This window comes from Poeciliopsis prolifica, unplaced genomic scaffold, assembly GCF_027474105.1.
Source record: "Poeciliopsis prolifica strain line A6 unplaced genomic scaffold, Auburn_PproV2 SCAFFOLD031, whole genome shotgun sequence".
Classification (NCBI taxonomy): domain Eukaryota; kingdom Metazoa; phylum Chordata; class Actinopteri; order Cyprinodontiformes; family Poeciliidae; genus Poeciliopsis; species Poeciliopsis prolifica.
In genome coordinates this window covers 5,133,420-5,153,644 of record NW_026562406.1, presented here as the reverse complement: position 1 = coordinate 5,153,644, position 20,225 = coordinate 5,133,420, and the positions used below count along the sequence as shown (strand labels likewise).

Genomic DNA, 20,225 nt, shown 5'->3' with positions numbered 1-20,225 from the left:
AACAACACACACACACACACACACACAAAGAAAGGGTTAAAAAAAAAGAAAGAAAGAAAAGACGAGTTGAGAGGAGAGGTAACGTGTCTGGGAAATCTGTCTTCTGCAGTCACATCATGTTCACATGTGATGTGCAGAAGCTTTGACATTTATTACCCGAATATTAAAAACTAATTCACATTTATTTTGAAGCCCTCCATCACTTGACAGTTCAGGCTCATTTGAAAAGTTATCAAGTGTTCATAGCAGCACTCAGCCTCCCCCATTCCCCGCCCCTCCTCTCTCAACCTTTTTGCTTTCCTTCACCGGCATTGCTTTGATCCATGCCAACTCCCTCAGCCAATTAGGTCTATTATTTATGCTTTGACAGTAAATCTTGATATTTTGAAAGAGATTGTTTGTGCATTAAAAAAAGTCTGTCTTTGAGTTAAAAGAATGCAAATGCATTAGTTGAAAACTTCCACATTAAACTTCCTTCCACATTAATCCAACGTGCAGCCTGCATGTTGGATTGCAGGCTGTGTTTATTACCAGCTCAGCAATGTATAGCATTCGGCAGTCATCCACCTGATGAAAAGTTAAATCTAATATAAAGTAATGCATTTGCATATCTATAGCGTTAATCAAAAATAAACACTGACATTGGCCCTGATCTAACATAATATGGAGAGCAATTATTTCCCTATCCATTAGAGGAACTTCAATTAACAGACACTAGACAGACCATCCTTCAGAGAGGGAAAAAAAAATATATGGAGGCTCAAAATTAACTGGGGTTTGCAAAATATCTTGGCAGGATGACAGTGATTTTTGATTTTCAGGAAACAATATTAGAATTCTTATTAAACTATGTGCATCTGCTTTTAATTTGCTCCAAATAATTGGAAAATGCAATGGAGCTTTCCAATTAAAGTTCCACTTTATACTGTTTAATAATACCCTCATAATATTATAGCTTATGAAATGACAGGTGAGTTGGTGTATGAATAAAACATAAAGCCCTGTAATAAGAGACAGGGAAAAAAACCCAGAGACAGTTGTTGGGGGGCTTTTAAATGCTCCACATAATTTGCATATATTAATCTCCTCTTTTCAGCCTTATCAAGTATTCCACTGTATTTGAAGTTAAAATAGTCGTGACAGGCAGGGGTACGCTTCGTTTTTCCAAGGATTTATTACTTGTATAATTCTGGATCTTTAATAAGCCAATATGACTGATCCTCTGAGTTCTGTGGAATTTGGTTAATTGTTCCAGATGGTGCTCACTGATTATGCAAAATTACTTTCTTTCTCCTCTGTGTTTTTTTTTTCTTTCTTTTCTCCCCCACCCCTAACTACACGATTTCTTGATTGACTAACATGAAGAAAAAAGATTATTTTTGGCGCAGCACTTTCATTAAGAGGCTTCTCATCAGGTTTCAAACAAAAGTTCCATCTTATCTCCCCCGTGTAGTTCTGGGCCAGTCTGTGCAGAGGGAGGAGATCAGGCAGCTCTTATCTCCAACCATGATGAATCTCAACTGCTTCTGCGCGGCTCGGGTTATATTTTAGACTAACACAATTCTTTAGGCTGAAAGATTAAAAAACATAACCTCTGAATGATGACATAAAACTTATTATCAGTGTATACCATGCTCTTCTCACTCCTTTCTCCCAGTTTTACACGTGAGGGATTGATGAAATTACTAAGCAGTTTGTTCTGTCTCCCCCTTTTTTTTTTTTTTTTGCAGCTCCAGCTCTGTCCACGACTCGCTAACATTCTGTTTTGCATCAGCTAAACTGAGCTGAATGAATCATTTATGGAAGTGTTACGGGGGAGGCTCGGGCAGATTTACTGCCACACTTTTTACTTTAGATGGAAAAGGATTTCTATGAAACTGATCTTGATGTTTGAAGCGATGCCAAAGCTTGCATCAAGACATGAAAGGAATGCTCTTAAAACCCGCGTTCTGCTTCTTAATTTTCCTGGTCAGCAAAAGGGAAACTAGGGGCAGAGTGTTGCAAGGGAGAGAACGGTATTTACACGTAATGCACTCACGCGCACATACTAAAACAACCTCTTAAAAAATAACAATAATCTAATTCTAATAAATATATAATAAATATATAAAAAATTAATTCTAATAAAGCTGCAGCTACTAATTAGATGTAGCTTTTTGTGCTTCTTTTCATCATGACATAGCAGTTTAGCTTCAGTGAGTTAAGGTTAGATACTGCTGAACATGTAAGCATGATTTTTTCCTCCAGATGGTCTCCCAAAAAAGTTGAAATTGCTTCAAATCACCTAAATATGATAAAAACGGTTTTATCATATTTCATATTTAAAGTGTGAATAACATTTTCAAGTACCTTCTTGAAGCGATCACCCTTAGTATAAATAAAATTATGAATAATTGCATATTGGTCATTCAAGTTAACGTGAAGTGTATAGACAGTATTAGCAAATTCTACAAAATGGACTTAAAATGATAAAAGGAAAGAACAAAAAACACACAAATGCTACCCGTTGGTGTCACACATGTTTTCCTCTTTCCAGCTCTCCAGATAAGTCAAGAAACAAGTGAAGTGAAAATAGAAGGGAGCTTAAAGGCATTGGTCAAAATTTGGTTGAGGTGCAGTGATTGGTCAGAACAAAGCAAGTACAGAAAATGTTAAAATTTGTGTAAAATTTGCAATGACTTTTGGAAATTGCAAGTCCGCGTGAACCCTAGGGGTGTCATATGAGAAAAGAAAAATAAGTTATTTTATATTATTCCATTACAAATAGTCAATAGAGTAATAATTGATGACATTAAAATAATACATACAACACTTATTTTTATTGGTGACATGTTTTTTTTGTTTGCTTTTTTTTTTTTTTTTTACGTTTCCAGTGGTATTGTGCTCATCTGATGATGAGCTCCACGTCTTTAATGTCAGAATGCCTCCTTGCCATAACCCTAATCTTTAACTCTCTTCATAGATTGTCTCTCAAAAATATTTATTCTGACTCGACCGCTCCAAAGCATTGACATTTCTTCCAGTGAGAACAAAACACGTGGGTGAAACTCAAAGACTGCATCCTAAATTTGCCAGGGGTGTGATTAATTTTGAGGTAAATTTGTATATTTCAAGCAAGCATAACTTTTACACTCAGAGATGAATCGGTTTTCAAATGCTGCAACAGAAAGAGCTTTTCAAACAGTTTGAAAGTTTAGAAGCAGGCATTATTAAGCCGATACGCTGTGAGAAATAAGACTTTGTTACTACATGACAGCATAGTGACTTTGTCACGATTTCATTGTTACAGGAAATGGAGTTAGTTCACTGGCCATGTGCTCTTTTATTCCCACAGTTTGTCTAATGACTCCAGATATTATTGTTGCATATTCAAAAACCAAAGAAAAAAAAGAAATCCAATAAAATGTGATGAGAGTCAATTGCATTGAAATACAGCTTAAAATAATGACTTTTATTCATTTCATATGTCAGGCCAGTCTATCCAGGTTCGGCTGCCAAACGCGATCAATCCCAACGTGATGGCGCCATTAAGTTTTTGAGGATCAATCCTGTGTAAATCCTAATGGATTTTTTGACTGGAGCCTTGAAGCCCTGAGGCATTTCTGGACCTTTATTACAGTCAAATAAGGGACTTTAAATGACTTTGCATTCGGCCAGACTGGACTGTGGAGTCTCATCCCTCATTGCTTTCTATCCATCCCTGAGATAGAAGCGGTACTCCATTAGTTTCGGTGTCCAGACATGGACGGCCTCAATGGATGGGCCTGTCACGGCTCTCTCATTTGCCCCCATGTACAGCAGGGTTTGTTATCACACATCTAATTAGAACTTGATAAAAAATATTTCACAAAAAAAAAGCCAGTCATTAAATATAGTTTAAGGAGATTTATGGTCAAATATGCCTTAAAGATCTTTTAATGGCTCTGCTGACTTGTTAAGTTTGTAATTAATGGACTTCTAATACAAAGTGTGGTGTGATTTAGAAAGCACAATGAGATTCTGGGAATGAAGTCGTTTTGGAAAAGGGCATCTGGGGCTCCCAGAAGCCATATTAAATAGTTCTGCTTAGACTGCTTTGCTTAGAACCATAAAGTCTGCTTTGAAAAGTTCAAACACACCAGTGTTTTTACAAAGATGAGGCCATTTTTATGCTGTGGTGCACCGAATGCTGCATAATTATAAAGCAGCCGCAGCAGAAGTCTCCGCTTCTTCTGTAATGCTGCATGCATTTTTAAAGTGCAAAGCATAACAGTTTAATTTGAATAATGGAAGATATCTCTTTTTCAAAGTCCCCTCATTCTGACAGTAAAGCTAACAAGCAAACGTATATGTATTCAACGGCAAACGCATTACACCAGAAACAGTCTCCATTTTCGTCAGGAGAGTAATGGTATCCTTATTAGCATAATTAATGACAAATGGCAGTGCAGCATTGGTGAATTGGTTCTGGGGGATGATAAATTGGTGGATGCCCAGGTTAGTGGCTGCCAAGGAGGCCTCTTTGGCTGTCATCCCTCCTGCTTCCGCTCTGGCGCAGTTCATTACTCACCATGTGAGATGCCACATTACATTGCCCGGTACTGTGAGCACGGAGAACTTAATAACGCCACCCACAACCACGTGGGGCCCGCTGCTTTACCCACAGTCCAGAGGGCAGGTCTCTCTGCGAGGGCTCGCATTTGCGAAGAGCGAGGGCTGCATGGGAGCCGTCTCCTGCTGCTCCGCTGATCAAAACAGATCACACGTCAGTCACTTCTTCAGGGGAGTTGAAACCATATGACCCAGTCGCCCGAGCTGCTGAGTGTTTCTTGTTAGGATTTCTTGGGGCTCGCCACATCCCTCCCATCATTACGGGTTAGTTTGCCCACAGAACCGCTAATTAAGAGGGGATTTGTGTAATTGTGCCTTCTGCTGCGTCCCATCCGGCGCATGCAATTTACTGCCAGTCCTCCGCCAGCTTTTACACTTGTCCAGAGAGGCGGATGGCATTTATGCACACATTCTGCTGCACATTTACCAGCAGCCACAGCTGGGGATCAACGCCAGTGGCATGGCGGCGTCTTAAAATACTCCGTGCTGCTGATTAAAGTCTGATTGTCAACTGTTTCCTTTCAGCAACGCTCCCAGTTGCAAGCTAGCAGACATGGCTCTCCTGTCACTTCTGAGAGGTTTGTGTTTTCAGGGACAGGAATAGGTTCTGTTAGGTTGTAAAGATATGCATATCCCTTATGAATAATCACGTTACAACCACAAACCTCAATGTGCGAAGCGGAAGGAAAATAATACATACAATTAAAAATTTGACTTAAAATTTTATTACCGTGTTGTTTAGAATTTACCACGATAAAACAGATGATAACAATAAAATGACTTAAATACTGATCTGAAAATTAACGCACCCATCATCAAATAGGTTACTTCAAAGAGCTGATGATTACCTTCAATTATATTTTCAAATATATCATTTTTTATTCACTCTCATCAAACCAAAACTCATTCAAACCTCAAAAGTTTTAATTATAATTCTGTCGCATATCTTCAGGTTTTGCTGACATAACTAAAATTTTGTTCATGTTACGATTTGCAATCAGATTGAATCTGGGAATGACTCTTCAAGTTGTTTGTCAGGTTGTTGTCCTGCCAGAAACTGAAACCGAAGCACATAATCTGTCGCTTATTTTGCTGTGTCCGACTTCCCACCAACTCTGACCGGCTCCCTTGTATCTGCTAAGGAAAAGCCATCCCTCAGCATCATGCTGCCATCATTTTTTTCTCTATTGGGATGATGTTTTCAGGGTGACTGGGCTTTAATTTAGCATTTCCATTTGTTATTTCCTTATGGCTGTGTTTTAAAGTCAGGTTTATGGTGTACAGCTCCTTCAGATTTACCATGACGCTCCTCCATTATTAATCCTCTGCTCGACTGGGTTGTCAGTTTCAGAAGACATCAGTATCCTCATAGGCTTGCCATTGTACTTTGCTATTTTCATTTTGAAATGATGGATATGTGTGTTTAAAACAGAAATATAGCCCGTCTGTGTTTTAAACTTCTCAACAAGCTGCCTCCAGACCCGTCCGCTGTGTTAGTCTCCATGATGCTGTCAACTCTAGCAAACGTCTCAGAACATCTGCAGTTAAACTGAGATCAAATTATGCATTAGTGGATTCAGCGGCTCTAAATGAGGTGATTCTTGAAAGGATTTGGATTTTTTATTTAAGTATTTCAGAGTAACTTCCAAAAGCGTACCATACTTTATTTATGTAAAGCCATGTGTTGCTTCTCTCCTAGTTCAAATAAATAAACGCTGAATAAAAAATACTGGAGATTTTGGCCGTAAAGTGGGGAAAAAAAGAGATAAAGTTAAAGGGGGATAAATGTTATTTCCAAGCAATTTGGCATGAGAGCTGTCCAGCACACAGCTGGGGCTGTCTTTTGGCTGAATCTCGCCATCGGATTTTTAGCACTGCTTGTAACAGATGTAAACATGAGTGAGTCATTTAACCTAGATTTATTTTTTTATATATTTATTTATTTTTGCATCTGTCTGTGGTTGCAGAAACATAAATTAAATTCTTTTCACTATATGTCCACATTAAGTTTGGATAATAAAATACCTCCGTCATGCAATTTCAACATTTTCTGTGAACTGGACAAAGAGTAAACTTATTTACAATAATGTAGGTTTTTTCGCACATTTCCTCATGTTTCCATTTTACTTTGTTTCTTCATAAATCAGAAACATCCCACCGTCTCATCCAGCGGTTTGTAACCACATACAGATCCCTTCACTCCATCGTTCGCAAAACCTTTTCCACTTGTTTACTTTTTTAAAAAAATTTTTTTGCACATCCACATAAAATAAAGTAAATATTTTAACATAAACCCAGCTGCTGTCAGGAAGGTTGCTCCACTCCCACTGCGGTGAGGCTGAGGAAACAAGCCGCACACATCCAGAGGAGACAAATAAAAATAGATTCAGCACCATTTTCACACGTAATCTGTTCAGTATCAGTGTTTTGTGCATTTTAGAATGGTAATTCACTTCTCAGTAAACATTTAAATTATTCAAAATTTACACTTCCGCTTTTGCAAATCTTTTTTCTTCCCTTTTTTTTACTCATCTGTCTTCGGGTTTATAAAAAGTAGGGGAAAGATAAAAGAAAAGGAATGAGTTTCACAGAGCCATAGTCATTAAAAGAATCTGAAAATAGCAACTCGCTATCATCTGTTCTCATAGCACGGGTCAGGAGCTCTGACACCTCCAAAATTCCTCCTGTCAGGGTAGGGGGCCATTTGTATTCTCTCTCATTAGGCAATTTGACTAATGACCTGCCGCGGCTGCAGAGCTACTGAGGGACCCAGAGCCTCGCGCCCTCTCCCTTGCAGCCGCCTGAACACACACCCTCTATTGGAATGGCACAGATGGCATGCCCGGGCGACAAAATAAACTACAATATGTCTCCGAGATGCTGTCAGGCCTGGGCACCATTTCTCATGTCAGAGCGGGGCTAAGGGCTGTGAGTGGGCATAGGGGTCCTCCTCCTCCAGCTCTCTGTTCATCTACTCACCATTATCTGCAGTGGTGACAGAGAGCCGGGTCTGCAACTAGAATAGCATTTCTGTGGTCTGCATGAAGAATAAGGCTCAAATTGAACGTCACATCGACACCGAAGGGATTGCAATGCCTAGCCTCGCTGCATGCAGAGGGAAGGGATTATTCAGGTGTTTGGAATATGAAATGCAGCAGCTTCCGGATGAGGCTTCCTAGCTATTTTGGAGCCGTTTCTCTATTATTTCTGTGCTGCCGAACAATAGAACCGCACAGGAGAGGAGGTTAATTTGCGCTCACACGTCGTTCCTCGCTTAATTCAGGGGCTTAGACAGATTTGCCCGTGTAATCACACCAGACGGAGATCAATGCAGTTCTGCCGGATTAGTGAAGTGTAAAATAAAAGTTCATCAACATTCCTGAAGTGCTACTCCTGAGTGGTGGCTCAGGTAATATGGGGTATGCTCGATCAGCCACGCATATTTTCCCATCAGTCAGCGCTGCGGCTTGTGTGTTTGTGTGCGAGCGCTCGTGGCGTGCGCGGTGGCGGCGGCGTATGTCGGAGGTGTGGGAATGCGATGTATGGTGTTGCTGAGGTCCTGGGTGACAGTGCATCCAACAATGGAAGAGTGAGGGATTAGTGCTCAGCCCAGCGTACGAGGGAGCCCTTCCCGCCCTGAAACAGCCATTCATCTGTGCCCAGGGGCTGGAGATGACAATGCAGCCATTGCTCATTGCACCTGACGGAGCCATTAATAAGGCAATGATCCACACGGGGCCTGTGCTGACTTCGTTCTTTACACTACAATCACTCAAGCCACAGGGTCCTCCTTACTTAACACCACCGCCGCGCTCACAGCCATCATCATCACTACCATCATCACAGCCACTCTACCAAAAGTCCTGCCAGATGTTTTCCGATTGACTCCAAATGCCAAACAAGTACCCAGTTTCCCTGCACTGCAATACGCTTATGAGGTAATGGAGTGTAGCGTGGCCACTTGGGCGAGTGGTACATGCTTCATGCTGGGATTTCTACTCAGAAGATTGGATTTACATTATTTTTGCCCTTTGCACCCTCGGATTGCTCCATAGTACACCATCCATCCCTTACCGCCAAGTCATCTGCTGCGCCTCTCCATTTGTCTGAATGTAAGATATGCTCTGTAGTATAGATGGCGGAGGAATACAAAGTAAGATCTGGTTTTAAATGTAATCCTTGAGCAATAAAGAAACTCTCTGGCCTTCGGCTCTCCGCATCCATCTGTCCGTGCTGTGCAGATCCATCAGCAAGCACAATCTCTGCTTCCCATTGCCAGTTATTGATTTAAATGCATTCTCCCTGCCTACCTCTGCCCTGGCGTTGGTCCTGGCAGCAACAAAGTGGCGTTCACTTGTGTTTTCAAGGTTCGAACAGCTGCCATGCATGGCTTCAAGCTCTGAATAGGCGCACATTAAAAGCTAATGTTGTGAGATAAGTATCTGTCCTGTATTTTGACATGTTTTTCATCACTCATGCTTTGGGCTGGACTTAGGCACTGAGTCTATCTGTAGCACCACCTTCCAGGTTGTATTATTTTGATGATATGTTGTATATGTAATGATAGTCATGAATTCACGCGCATAATATTAATGATGCCACAAAGATTAATAGCAATGCATCAATCATAGATTTGCAGCCAATTTTCGGTGGCCGGTTTTAGGAAGGCGTCAAATGGCCAGCATTGATTTCTCTTGAAAAAAAATGTCTTTCTGTCCTTTTATATTGTTATTTATGTCAAAAGCAGAGGCGATGTTTCACTGTGTGTGTTACAGAGGAGTCACTGCAAGAAGCAATCTTGTATTCACTCAAAGCAAAATCATATTATTTGGAGTTACCATTTTGAAGCAGTTTGTGACATCTTTTATTAGCAAAGAGCATAGTTAGCAAAGTTGGTATTAGGAACTTTGAATGTCAGTTTTCTTATTTTTTTTAAATAAATTCTGTTACAGAATTTGTCAAGCTCACAACATTTCCATATCCAGCATGTTACAAAACACACAGAAGATAAAAATAATCAGAAGAATGATATTTTATTTATTTTCTGGATATGAATTTATGATTGTTTTATCTGTGAAAGGTGCTCAACAAACACACTTCATTGAAATACTTGTCCTAATGCATTCAACTTCCAAATACCAAAGTCAGCCATGGGTCAGTTTTCCCTTTGGTCAACAGATGATTTCTTATTATATCAAAGTCTTAACATTCAAATATTAACTAAGGAAATATTTAACCTCTTATTTTAGTAATTATGTGCATCAAAGCTCGCTCATGTTAGCGTTTAGCGAACTTCTTAAAGAGTTCACTCTTTAAGAACGGAATGAGGTAGTGAGCAAAAAAAAAAAAAAAAAGAGCCAAGAAAAGTGAAAAAGCTTTCCTCCTTTGCCTGCGAGGCCATAGCCACACTTTGATCACAAAGATCACATTGTATTACTCTTGTCTCTGAGTGCCAAACCTTGCATCCCTATAATAACCGAGTCACAGAAAGCGTCAACGTGAGGAAAGTTTTTATCATGTCAGAACTTTTCAATATTGCTCTGAACAGAAAAGGCCGACACGATCGCCAGCTCCCAGACGGTGACTCACAACCGTGGCTTACATTTATGAGTTCCTTTTCGCGGGCCAGCGCCGTGACCTGACTGTGGGTTAAAGAGAAGCAGTTTGAAGCTCGGCCTCTTGATATTTGGAGCTGTGGTCGGGAGCCAGCGCCGGCAAGTTTTATCACTCCAGTATTGGGAGTTTTACAAAGAAGCCGAGCAGCTGCAGTTTCCCCCTTCAGCGTAGAAGCGAAAGGCTTTGTGTCTCCTGTCACCCCGTGTTAATTTGGGCCCTAATGTATTTTATAAACAAAGGGCTGCTCTCTAGCCTGACAGTCGTGACACCTTGATTCCAGTGCAGGATGCATGCAGGACGGGGTTACACCATTAATAATCAACTGGCAGCCATCACACCATTTTAACCACGATCATTATGATAAAGGGCATACACTTAATTACAGGCCTGCTTAATTATAGCTCTGTTGAAGCTCGTTTGTTTGGTCAAATGCTAATTATACCACCACGCTCCTGGCAAGTCCTCATTTCAATCCACTTTTTTTTTGCTGGCTGAACAGTACGGCTTATTTTCATGCAAATTTGATATCTCATGAGTGTTTTGTCTCCCCTCTATACGCTTTTCTGTGCCTACAGAGCGAGCGCGTCTTTGTTTCAGAGGTGAACATCTCTCAGACAAGACAGAATCAGGAATAATCAAGAGTAATTAAACTGGAAGAGGGCTGGGACAAGGGCTGGGCTGAAGGAGAGAGTGGAGGTGCTCATACACAGTGAATAAAAAAAAGAGCCTTTCATCTTCTCTCTGTAGACGGAAGGCGGGGAGGCGCTGGGGCGGCTGGGGATGGTGATAGCTTTGCTGTTTTGTAATCCTGCGTTTAGACTTCAGAAAGTAGTTGCATTTAAGGCTAAAGATTAAAATGTTCTGTTGGTTTAAAGTTCAACTTTGTTTCTCTTTCTTTCTCCTCTCTGCAGCTCTCGATGATGTGCCATTTATGGTGTCGGAGAAGTTTCATGCAAAACCTCAACAGGTAAATAAAAAATAAAAAAATGTTCCGAATCAGATGACAAATGCATGATTATTTTCTGACCATAAAGGCAACACGAGAGTGAAAATGAGTCATTTTCCAGTGCATCTCTTCAGATGAGCAGTAGCTCCCATTTCCTTCCTTCATCTACCTTTCCTTTCCTTTCCTTTACTTTCTTCCACACTGAGAGATGAATGTGTGCAGTCAGGCAGGGCTGACTCAATGCAGTCCATTTGGCTGGCTGGCAGAGGTTGTCACTGCAGCCCCGTTTGTATTGACACGGAGCTGGAAAGGATTAAAGTTTTTAAGCATGCTTACTTAGCCTTGAGCCTAACCGCCATGTTTCTTCTGTTTTTTTTTTTCCTTCCTCCTTCCTCTCTTTCCTCCTCCCCCCTGCTTTTGATTTCAGATGCAGCAAGTCAATTTAATGGGCATTACGATCAAATCCCTGGCAGAGATCGAGGAGGAAGTGAGTAGAGGCTGCAACGCTCGACTGCCGCCGCCGCTGCCGCCGCTGGCCCAGAATGCAAAGCAAACGGTCTTGGGTTGTAATTAAGTGTCTGAGACAGTGAGGCCCTGTTGGCTCCACTAAGCCCCAATTGAATAAAAGCATGGCCATGCTAGGCAGCCTTTCTCTCCTAAAAGTGTTGCCTCCTGTTCCAAGAACTGTTGACTTTTATCCCCTTATTCTTGCCTCCAACAACTCAATCATGCATCTGACACAGCGCTGTAGTTTGGGTTGTTAAAAACTTGTTTCTCTTAAAATGTTACAAGATGGTAATAATTCTCTGGACCTCTTCTTATAGTTTAAGTCATTTTTAGTTGATCCAGGAGGACTGGATCGATACCGAGGAAAACTTCTACCACCTTTGACTTGTCTAGTATACCGGATGGGCAAAATAATATTTGCTGAATTCTAAATATGATTTTTTTTTTTGTCTGGATGATACAGAACAATAAATACTTTATCGTAAATGGAAAACAATTTCAATATTATTTCAATCAATAATCCATCAGCTTTCTCGCCATCTTACCTTTGATTTCAATAGAGAAATTAGAGTAGATCTGCACAACGATTGAAATTTGGATTGTGACCTTATTACATCCAAACAGTTTCTTTGATCTTTAGCATCTTGGACCCCATCATAAGTGTGGGATGTGGACATATACTGCACTAAGATGCTAAATATATCAATAGCATGGAAAGCGTTTATTCATGGCAGCTGGAAATGACAACCTATAAATATTACACTCCCAACAGTCTTGTGCACACAGATAAGGTGATAATGATATTCAGTAATTTGAAGCCTCTTTTGAAAGTCTGTTTATTCATTTTGCTATTCGCTCTCGATTTAGCATGAGGCGATACCATCGCACACAAGGGTGCTATTTCAGCTAACCAAACAACAACAGTCCTTCGAAATACAAAACTTTTCATAGTAGAGGGGACATAATCATTGTAAAATGATCAGGTTATTAACAGTCATTTATATTTTCTCCATCTAAATGTGGCCCATCTCTGGTTTAGTCAGTCATCAAGTTTTTTTTGTGTGTGTGTGTGTTTTATGCAGGAAGATTATTGGTGACACACTGACTTCAACTTTGAATACTTGTGTAAATAATCGTTGCCTTTTCCGTAAATAATCACCCAAAGCGACTGAAGTTTAGCTGTTAGCGTCAGCAAGAGGAATAGGCTAAGACACCAAGAAAGTTATTTAGTGCAGTTAAGATAACAGGTGCTTACGATATTTCAACACCACCTGGCTTTAAAATCCCAAGCTCACCTTTTTGAAGAGCTTTTAGTTTCAGATTTGGCATGTTAAACTTTTTAATCTTTCAGTCAGCCCCACCGTCGAGAAGAAAGTGACATTGTGCCGAAGAGCAAATAGAAAAGAACTACAAAAGTTCTCCCCATTTCTGATGAAACACTGTAGCCTACAGGCATCTGTAGGAAGGAAATCATCTGTGCGCAGCTCTTTCCCTTTACAGCTCAAGTGTTTGTGAAAGCGAGAGACAGAAAGAGTGCGCATGTCTTTGTGCGTTTCGGTGTGTGTCTGTGCGTGCGTGCGCGGGTGTGTGCTCTAAAGAGAGTGACAACCCCCCTTCTCTCTCATTAGCACGGTATCTTGGTATCAGAACTGCCAGGAAGTGACAGACCACTGTAAAAGAACAGGTGCTGTTGGGTTTGAGATGTGTTACAGAGCAAACACTCCCTCATCAAACCGGGTGTCTGTTCTGCACTCTGCCTCTGTCTTCTGTCACACACTATCCAAATCACACAGAGTCGCCATCTTGTCATATGGTCATCTGAATGAAGCTCATTGCCGGCGCAGGTATTAACGCCATCTACATGTGCATGTGTGTGTGTCCAGGCTGGAGACAGGCTGACTACTCATCCTATATATTCTTGTCTTTTATTCCTTCTTCCTCCGCTCTTGCTTCCTCTCCACCTCCTCCTCCTCCAGCTCCTCCACCCTCCTTTTCTTCTCCGGGAGCGTGATTAGCAGGAGGACACATGGTGAGCTGAGCTGGGGAAGAGAAGGGAAGGGCATGAGAAATCATTAATTACAGCCGCGCTGGAGCTGATGAAGTAAATGTGAGATAGTGTAACACACAGGATTTAGTGAAGTGGACGACAGCACAAGATTAATGGCGGGGCCAGGCTGATGAGGATAAGTCACAGCTTAGCTTGATAATTAGTTTCCAAGTGGAAACATCCCTCACCATTGTGTTATTTTTACTTCTCTCCTCTTATTATTATAGCCCGATGAGATGTGCGGCACAAGCAGGGGGAAAGTGGAGTCAGTGATGTACCTGCGAGGACCAAACCCTTCGCCTCTTGTTTTCTTTGTTGCACTTTTAGTGCAATTTCTAAGATTATTTTTTTGTTTTCTTTTCTCAGATGCAACTGCTGCTTTCCAGTTGCAAATATCTTCTTCCTCTACTGTCCAGGAGAGGTCACTCTCACTTGTCCTCCGCTATTCCTCTTTCTCAAAGCCTAAAAGCGCTCCTTCTAATTGCCTTCTCCTCTCAAAATCTTTCAAAAAAATAAAAAATAAACACACACACACACACAGAAGGAGAAGAAAGAGATGTACCTTCTCAAATTCTCCACATGCACGTGTAATTGAGGTAAACTGTTGTAATCAGAGCCACAGTTGTAGATAAGACCATTCCCTAACAGGCATCACTTAAGCCATGTCTCAGACGATGTTGGTTCCAGCAATTAGGCATTCTTTTCATTTCCCAAATGACTCGCAAAAAACTTGCGGATATTATAATTGCTTTTAGCCACGCATATCTAATTTGTGTCTTTTTAAGTGTTAATTAGTAAGCGAATTAAAGTGACATCTTTATGTAGTTTGCTCTGCTGAAAAATGTTGTTGGTGGCTGCTTAATGATTTTTAGAGCGAGTATAGCAGAGTGGAAAGAAGTGTGTGTGCACACATGACGGGGTTTTCATTAGCACCTATGTATGATCACTTTTTAGTGCTTGTGGGGAGTTCTCTGCGTGCGTGTGTATTTGGGTGTGAATGAATGGAAGGACAGTAGTGTACAGGGGTTTGTGAGAGGGAGAGAGCTCCAAATAGAGGTGGAATTAATGAAGACAACATGTCACATATTTTTGGCAGTGGAGCAGGGACAGGAAATGAAGCTCGGCTCGTCTGGGTGACTGCCGCCCATGTTCGAGTGTGTCACTGTCCTGTCAGGCTGTGTGTAAAACTGGCAGACATTGATACATGCTCTCCCTGATAACACCCCATTCCTCCATCCATCATCCACACACACACATACACACACACAAAGACGCGCGCGCGCGAGCACGCAGCCACACACCCACGCACACCCGCGTACGCACACTGGTATATTTATTTACTGTGCCAGATGTTGAGACTGATTTGTGTGTGAGTGGAGGGAGCTGAATTCTTTCACAAATAATAGGCTTCTGATATGTGACAGGTTTGGGTAACTCGCAGCTTCACCACCAAGAAGTAGATGAAGGTGGGTCGTCGCCTCCTTCTCCCTCCCGCGTTCCCCTCACTGCCCCATCGATAGCGCACAGTTTCAAAATTTCAGTTATTGGAGCTTGCTTTCTTTGAGTTGAACTGTGGAAAACTTCTTCCAGTGATCACGCAGCATCACCTAGTGCTCCGTAGCAGTAATGCGACTGCTGGACTTCAGTCTTTAAATTCACAAGAGGACGATTCCTGCTTTTGTGTCGCTCTGAAATGGATTTTTATATCATCTATCACAACAGTACTGTTTTCAGTCCAATTGTTAAAAAAAAATGAAAATAAAAATCAATGTTTTTGCCTGGGAAGCTTTTAATTATGTCATAATGAACGCGTCCTTCACACTAGTGGAATAGATTAAGTTTTGTAATCAGAAATTTGTAATTTGTAAAATTTTGTAACCATTGCAATGTCATGCTTTATGGTTTAACTCAGTCATTTTGGTGATTTGATGTTTTGTGAGAAATAGAAGACTGAGAAGAATTAGACTGATGATTGAACTTTATGCAAAAATAATGAATCATTTTAACTCTTTCCAAACATAATTTGGCAGCTGCATATTTTGATAGAAACACAAAATTGAAACATATGTAATTGTTCTGGTCCCAAACACTTGAGGATAAATTTAGATTATTTTTCATTAAAATAATAAATATAAAAATATAAATAATAAAACGCAAAATAGCCAAGAGACGCTACTTCAAAAACCGAACATGTAAGACAAGTATAATATACAAAATGATTTCTGATGAGGATTTTTTTTTTTAAATGACAACGACAAGACTGAAGTGTGAAGTTTTTTTGGCTGTTATTAATTTAAATGTGAAAAATAGAATAGCAAACCAAAATAAATAAATAAATTACATTATTTCTCAACAAAAAATCTACTTCTGCTTATATTTAATGGTTTGCATTTTAACGTTAAAATCAATCACATTTTTTTTTTGCGTCTTGCTTTTTACTGCTGTTTTCTGGCGAGAAACCTCTCTCATTCCTTGGCTTTGACTCTTTCCCAGAACTCAAGTGTTTTAACTTTTCTATTCAATTTGTGTCAAAAAGTATTTAAATGAAATCCCAGGACATCGTTGAGCAACATATCAAACAAATAAAATTAAAAAAAAAGATGCAAACAGCAATAACGAAAAACATTTTTTTAAAACCCCAAAACAAATGAATTGATGCCAACTTCTAATATTGACTGTCTTGTTGATGTTCCACCACAAGGGGGCAGTATTTCTTTACATTCTCCATAAATTCTTTCTCTCTTTGTCTGCTGCTGTGTGCTTTAAGCTTCTGTTTGGATGGTGGACCCGATTAGATTAGTCATTTTTAATCAGAAGCAGAATGGCTTTAGTCACAATCCAGTTAAACTGGGACAAAAATGTGTAATTAATTGTGTTTCTTTGTGTCGATGCTCAACACACCTCAGTGCTATTTTTGTTCTGTTTTTGGCTCAATTTTCACTTCTCAGATTGTAAATCCATCTTTTTCTTCTTGTTGCAGTTCCACTACAACTTCGGCACAGAACTGAGTATTGTTCCTTAACCCCTCGCCCGGCTCTCCCTCCGAGAATCGCAACAAGAACAGTTAAATGGATAAGAAGGATCATTTATGAGTTAAACAGGAATGTTGGCTTATTTTTCATTTTATTTAATTTATTTAATTTCTATGCATTTTTCCAAGATAACTCTCGCAAACTTTTTGATAGTTCGTTTTTTTTTTTTCTTTTAATCTGGGTTTCTCAAATAGCAGCACAGGATGAGATCAAAACTTTCGTATGTGCCAAAAATAGAACTAATTCACATTCCCAAATGGAATATTTGTTGAATCTACGTTAGCTGTGACTCACGTTTCGCTCATCAGGGTTGCACATCGTTGCAGACGCTTCGGGAGGATGAAGGAGAACGCACAAACAGGTCCATCTGATGCTCATTTGCCAGAAGATGCATCTTTCTGTCAGGAAGTTGATCATGAGCAGCACACGGCACGAATGAGCGGAGCCTTGAGACGTGGAGCGTTTACCCCAGACACCCACACACACGTCAACAGTGGCTCCTTTACTGACTCAGCTCTTTTAAAAGCACCACTATAGTAAGTTTTAGTGGTGGAGAATATTCATCCAGTTTGCTGCATATCCTGAGGAAATACTAGAACTTGGACTTCATTGACCTGAATCATTCTGGCAATTAATTTGCACAGGAATATTTTGCACAATTTTCCTGTGAAAAATTCACAATGGCTTAGAAAGTTTTTTTTGTTGTTGTTGATGTTTTGTTTTTTGTTTTTAAATATGGAAAAAAAACGTTGTAATAAAGCTGAATTTTAATAACAAAGCATGACTATTTTATTGCTGCTCTTGTTTCATCTTCAATTGAGTACACTTCTGTGCAAATTAATCAGGTGTAATTATTGTCAGACGTTCATACACAGACTAACATCCTGGCTGGTAATTAGACTCATTCTGCTAAGTTTGTGAACTTATAGCTTTTGCCAACTGTGTGATTTTATTTATCTATTTATTTTTTCTGACCAAAATTCCTAATGGCTTTTGATATTCACAGGTGTTTAATGATGCAGGCGGCAGATGACAGCCCTCTGTGAGCGTTTGGTTTGTTGCTGTGCTCTGCTGCTAAAATCAGAGCGACTGAGGAATTCTCTGCAGAGGGAACAGCTTTCACGCTCCTTCGCGAAGGTGACACTCGTGTCAGCGAAGCCCTCGAGAACGTGACAGGCTTCGACAGCCTCCCTCCCTGCTGGTTCACACGGTGCATCTATGCAGTGTGCCATATGCATACTGCATGACTGCAAGAAACATAGTTAAGATTTGCAAACTAATGTGCCAGGCATTTTTAATATCACGCCAACATTTTGGGCTTTGTTTTCATTCTAAATGCTCCATTTGCTGTAAGCATTCTTAATCACCGTTTCTTTGTATTGTTGCTTTGTTCTACACTATGAAAATAGACTTGGACCATTTTAAATGTCGGCATTTAAAATAATTAAAATTGTATGAAAGCATATTAGGCTGTAATTCCCAACAGCAAGTGTAGTTGAATGCATTTTTTTGGCAATGAATCCAACTGCCTACCAAGTTTGTTTAGAGTCTGAAAATGTTTGTTTAAGCTTATTTATTTGTATGGGAGGTATTATGGATTATTACATAAACTTGGTTATAATAGACCAAGCTGTAAAAGGACAGTCAGGCCTTTTTAAGTTTAAAAAGAGGGTTATTTTTTTTATTTAGTCTAAAAAAAAAAAAAAAAAACCTTGGCTAAATTATACAAAATAAAAGTATTGGGCCGATAAAAGATGTCAAACTTACTGAATAAGAAAACAGAAATATAAGCTCAAACAAATTGAAATACGTATATAAGACAAAGGGGAAACTTAAATACTGACTGGTCAGCCCACAAAGACAAAAAAGGGGAAAACTCACAAAAACCTAACATATGGAAATCCCATTTCCCCCCATGACCCTAAGCGGTGGTATGACCCAATTTACACCTACGCTTGATCCGCCCCTTTTCCACCTCTACTTTCTCCTGAAGGCCTGGAGCAGCTGCCACTGAGCTAACTAAGAAACAAAAACAGAAAGATTAAATCTAGTCAGACATATATAATAGTATGATTTTTTTAAATAAATTCCAAACAAAAAAAAGTGCAATACTCTGTCATTTAAATCCGACATCTAAAGAATTGAAAACTATGGCAAAACATAAAATTGTCTATTGTAGCAGGGAGGTGATTAGACATTAGCCCATTTGTGTGACTGCTACTGCCGCCATCACATTCGTAAGAGCTAAGAAATGTCCTAAGACTTGTGGTTGGAAAAGTTTCTGCAATCATTCAAGTTTAAACAGCTTTAGCTAGTTTAGCAGCAATGCTAACGCTAAAGTCAAACCTGTTGGCCAGAAAACGCAACCTTAAGACAGTAAGGCAACACATCTTACTTGTGGTGTTCAGGAGAAACTTTTCAGGTTAGATTTTTAAAAGTAAAGTTTCAAGTCTGAATCACAAACCAATTGTGTGTTTATTTATTTATTTATGTTTTTTCCCATGGATGAGGAACCAGGTGAGCAAAACATTCTCAACTGGAATTTTTACTAATTTAGCTCAGTTTGCTCATTTAAAAAAATATATATTAAAATTGTGTATTTATGAATTCTTTAGCTGCTAAAACTGTCACATTATTTTCCTCATGATTATTATTTTTTTAATTTACTTGTTTAAACTGGGCGCATATTTTTAGACCAGGTTCATTGATTGAATTCCAACTGATTTTTTTTTACACTGTTTACTGGTTATACCAAACTGAACCTATTATGAAAATTCAATAAACTGAATCATATATTTTCTTCAAACGCAAGTAAAATAAGAGAGGAAGCCGTACTTTGAATTACTATGTTCTGGAAGACGATAAAAGAAAAAAGTTTGTACACAATTTCCATATTCTTAAAACATATATAGCATTTGTTTTAAATAAACAGAGTATTTCTGCAGAGCTCAGTTTGAGCAGCAGAGTTGTGTTCAGATTTCGACTGTAGTCTGCAGTTCGCTCTGCATGTGAGATGGAAAGTGTTTGCATGGAGTTAATGACCAGTTACCTTCTAGGATAAGAGAAAAGCTAAACTCTCCAATCTGAAAAGTTAGACCATTTGTATACAACAAAAAACCCAAAACATCTCATGTTAATTACAGTATTTCTACAGTATTTCTACAGTATTTCTACAGAAGACTACAGTAGTTTTCTAGGTATAATTACTGGATGTTTCGTATATTTCTTCGTTTTTTAACTGCACGATATTAAGATGCTTTGTTGTTTTATGATCTTTTTCAACACCAAAAACATCCAGTTTAACCTCTAACAAATAAAAAGACCATGAATGAGTTTCAAAAAAAAAAAAATCTCCAGCACTTTTTCTTGATCAGGTTAATCAGAACACATGACATATTTTACATCTGTGATTTTTAAAACCACATAATTTCAATCCAGTCTGCGACTTTTCCCGACATTCTCACAGAACCAAACTGCATTCCCTGGT

The 20,225-nt window shown here is 39.5% G+C and overlaps 1 protein-coding gene across 3 annotated transcripts in view; it reads left to right on the top strand.

The window, feature by feature from the left end:
* Window positions 1-17,492, top strand: part of mvb12bb (multivesicular body subunit 12Bb) — a 43,364-nt gene extending 25,872 nt beyond the window's left edge. For 2 of the 3 annotated variants that reach the window (XM_055050601.1, XM_055050600.1), the window contains exons 8-10: window positions 11,118-11,173; window positions 11,580-11,639; window positions 16,687-17,492. In XM_055050601.1, coding sequence (XP_054906576.1) covers window positions 11,118-11,173; window positions 11,580-11,639; window positions 16,687-16,728 — 158 coding nt within the window. In that variant the 3' untranslated portion in view covers window positions 16,729-17,492. Of the gene's footprint in view, window positions 1-11,117; window positions 11,174-11,579 lie in introns of all 3 variants that reach the window. The other variant, XM_055050603.1, reaches the window with a different exon arrangement.
* Window positions 17,493-20,225: the final 2,733 nt, after the last annotated feature.